Source organism: Gavialis gangeticus, unplaced genomic scaffold (genome assembly GCF_001723915.1).
Source record: "Gavialis gangeticus isolate Ggan-Ray unplaced genomic scaffold, GavGan_comp1, whole genome shotgun sequence".
NCBI lineage: Eukaryota > Metazoa > Chordata > Crocodylia > Gavialidae > Gavialis > Gavialis gangeticus.
The window spans coordinates 150,820,578-150,824,747 of record NW_017728992.1 but is presented as its reverse complement, the minus strand read 5'-3'; the positions used below and the strand labels follow the sequence as shown (position 1 = coordinate 150,824,747).

The 4,170-nt window shown below is 39.5% G+C and overlaps 1 protein-coding gene across 2 annotated transcripts in view; it reads right to left on the bottom strand.

The window, feature by feature from the left end:
• OSGIN2 (oxidative stress induced growth inhibitor family member 2) overlaps window positions 1–4,170 on the bottom strand; it is a 54,594-nt gene that overhangs the window by 18,659 nt on the left and 31,765 nt on the right. For both annotated transcript variants that reach the window (XM_019527895.1, XM_019527896.1), the window contains exon 4: window positions 2,414–2,605. In XM_019527895.1, coding sequence (XP_019383440.1) covers window positions 2,414–2,605 — 192 coding nt within the window. The remainder of the gene's footprint in view (window positions 1–2,413; window positions 2,606–4,170) is intronic.

Here is a 4,170-nt window from a genome sequence, read left to right as displayed (position 1 = left end):
AGAAGAGAAAGAATCTGAGCAGGGAGAAGGGGAAATTTAAGAAAAAAATTCAAGCCATAATTTCCTAGCAGGAAAATAAATAAATCCTGACAGAAAGTTCCCAGTCAAAGAACATACAGGCAAGGGGGGAAAACACGCTGTAAGAATGCCCCTGCTGACAGAATTCAAAATAAATAGTACTAGAAGTCTAAGTATGAGCCAGTTACCAGAGTCAACAACAACAACAACTAGGCTATCAACTTTAGCTGCTCCAAGTACTTCCTAGTGCTGGCTTTAGTGCAGTGGTTTAAGTCATACAATCTATGGGTAAGTGGTCTACAACTACTCCGAAGCTAGAAACAGAAGTTACACATAAACCAATATAAGTGATCAGAAACTGGTTCAAATCTGCAACAAACAGCAATTCAGTGTACATAAATCACTTTCAAAATAGCCAAAACTGATTTAAGATAAACTTGGATAAATCAATTAAATCTGATACTGTATCCATCTTAAATTGTTTTATTGAACTTTTCTGTTCCAGAGCCCCTCTAGATTTAAGTTAACTCACAGTCCGCCAGTATCTCAGGATGCTTTGTACCTCCCCAACAACCCCTCCTCCACCCCCCCAAGGTGGGCTAGTCTTGGCCCAAACTGTCTGCTTCAGCTGAAGAGGAAGGTATGCTCTAGCACTCCCCAGCTCCTACAGGCATGTGGCTGCATTTCCAGAATCAAAAGTGAATGTCTGTTCACTTGCTTATCGGTTCAATCTATGCAAGCTTAAACGAACCTGTAAAGATTGAATCAATACAGGCAGGCAAAAAGTTCAAGGATGAACTTAGTTTTAGTGGATTAAAGAACTCGCACACTGCACAAAAACTAACTCTCCTTCTAGTTGCTGAACTAGGATAAAAAAAAATCTACAGAAATATACAAAAGTTTACTACATTTTAATGCAATTAAAATGAACTGATAAAATTCATAGGGAAGTGATGATTACAAGCAGAAGAGGAAGTTGTCCACATCGCCAAATTAGAGAGCAATTAGTTAATAAGACACTTCCTACATCAATGATCCAGACTCTGAAAATGTTTAAGAATCACTCCTCATGGAGGCTTGTCTTCAGATGGACTAAACAGCCTCTTCCTCTTGCTGCAGTCCTTGCCATCCAGTGATGACACAAGGAGGAATGCCCAAGAGAAGATGGGTTCTTTCTGCAGTAGGTGGTTTTCCAAGACCCTCAGAACATATTTTTGATTTTAAGCAAAAAAAATGACAGACAGTTCTCTTTCATCATGAACATGACATACAACATAAGTCCACCAAAAGTTAATTCCAATAATGCCTCAAAGGGATACAACCAAGATTCTATTAAAAAACCAAACAACCCCCCACCCCGCCAAAAACCCCCACCAAGCACACACATTTGGGTAATTTAAAATTAACGAAAGGAAGATTTCTACGGTTTGTGTCTGGGCCTTTTTAATGTTTAGTCAGTTCTACATTAATTTAAATGTCACTGTGGAAGATAAATTCAAAGTAAAGAGTAGAAGATTATTACATCACTTGATGGAAATCAAAATATTTTGAACTGCTCCCCCATTTTTATTTTAACCCTCTCCCTTCTGTGACCCCAACATCCAATTTAAACATTTCTTATGCATAATGCTTATGCCAACATACTGACAGTTTCCTTTTCTAATTTAAAGGAATTCGTGAAGTGCTGTTATATTTGTATTAACACTTAATAGTTTTAAAATATGAAAAAACCCTACATAAAACTTTGTAACAGTTAAATGAACATGTGTGGGACTTGAAAGAACAGGGTCCTTTTATAAGTGACAAAGAAATTTGCAAATTAATCTCATCTGTTAACAAGACATAGGCAAAAATATGGAACCCCAAGATTACTTTTAAAAGCCTGATTAATATTTGCAGCTGCTAAGTCAACAATCTGTTTGGTTCTTGCGAATTAAAAAATTTGCCCACAGTTTTATGGTACACTATTAAAAATATGCAAACATACTAGGATCATTTCATTTTAGTAAGTTTATATGCAGGACTACTGGGACCTGAACCTGCCAGCTAATGCATCCTTGCAACCAGGTCTCTCAAACATCCCTCACAAAGTTGGCATCCCTTCACTTTTGAGGTAAATAATCCTCAAGAATAAAATAAAAGAATAATGAAACTAAAAAGTTATAGCAAATATTGCTTATTTATGCTCGAAAGTAACTCCCACAACACTGATTTGTTTATTTTTTCCTTCCCCCTTCTCCCTCTGCTTTTCTGGTTCTCTGTAAAGAATCTGGGCTTCAGATGAATGGCAAAACCTGCGATTCTTTTCCACCTAGGAATCAAACCCTCATAAGAAAAGACTAAAAATATGAAATACAAATCATAGGATTTGAATTTTTTTTCAAAAATTACTCACATGCCAAGCCCCACCAGGTGGTCCTTTGCCAAGCACTATATGTGGGATATAGTGATGTTGTTCTAGCTTCCAATGCAGAACTGGTGGGTAGTCATATCCAAAGTCAGCCTCTGGATGAAGCAGTGTATCAAAAAGTACTGCCACGGGATTAGAAGAGCGTCCTTCAAGTCCTTCAGACAAGTATTCCAAATCCTAAATCAGGCAGAAAGAGTTCCTTGGTAATACAGTTCTTACTACAAAGTACAGGATTCCAATGTGCACAAGAGAACTCCAATAGAAAGTGACTGTTAAAAGATTAAAAATTAAAAGAAAACCACAGTAAATTAGTTACTTTTGAGTTAAACTATTTCCTACAGGGCTTCTTCCAAAATGTAAGAATCCAGGACTAGAACAGGCCTCCTTGACCATTATGCCCCATCCCGTATTCAGAAGCAAGCCATTTTCTAAAAGTTCCAGAGAGAGAGAATGAACTACTCTCACCTTCTTCAACATCATGACTGAAAAAGCACCTTATTGGAGATGGGGGAAAATCATCCCAAACCTGGCAACATGCCACAGGCAAAGAACAGGAGAGACACAGAGACACAGACTATAAACAGGGCAGTGGCAGAAGATCCTAGACAGGAGGACTAGGTGCTGCAAGACAAAGGAAAACCAGTCAGAGCTGGACAAAAATTCCTTCCTAAGCCCAAACCTAGCAAGACAAGCCAACACTGGAAAACTATCAAGAGACACCTGAGGGCAGGCTAAACCCTGGGGACACATTAACTTACATGAAATACATTTCACTAAGAAAACTTCGAGAGGAACCATCATTTTTAAGAAGATGGTCTGTTCCTCTTAAAAAGGAATATCTGGGATTTCCAGTAACTCCAGTTCAATAATGCAAAGTAAGCAAATTTCTAAAATCTTCCTGTCTCATCATAGGTGTCCAACTTCTCAGCAGCCAGGGGCTGCATGTCCCCAGGACTACACACCATGAATGCTGCATAACATGGTGGGTAGACCCTGAAGCACTGTGAGCCTCACAGGCTGCAGGCTCCTTGGACTCACACAGGCTGTGCTGTCCCACCCCCAGGAATGGGGAGAGGAAGCAGAAGCTGGAGGAGGAATGAGTGGCTCAGAGACCCCAGTGGCAGTAGGAACACTGAAGGTGCAGTGATCAGACCAGAAGCCTGAGAGCTATAAATTAAAGCCTTCATGGGCCACATGCAACTGGTGGGCCATCAGCTGGCCAGCCCTATTTTATATCATCATGTTAGGATAACTAGACAGGAAGTGGTCTTCCTATTCATAGGTTTTTAGGTATTTTATAGACATTTCCACTTATCACATAAGGAAAGGTGATGTTTCGTTCTCCAAGAAAATGGATGATACTCTGTGGCTACTAAACGACAGAAGAATACACAGTATTTGTAGCCAGGTACTGGCTTTCCCACCACAAATCTAACAGCAAGACTTTAATGCCTACAACGTTGACATACTGAATTATGTTAAAAGCACCAGACCTTGCTTCAAACCCAGATGCCAGCTGTGCCCCCTCATTAACATAGACAACATAATCACTGGACCAAATAAAACTGGATTTTCCAGTTCATCCAAAGTTCATTCACCTGCACCTTAACCAATATTATATAAACCATCAACTGCTTACAGTCCCTCTCTACTGTCTATATTGGACAGATAGGGCAATCCATAGTCATAAGAATTTCAGTTTCTAGGGTCAGAAGGAACCTGAGCAGATCATCAAGTCCAAC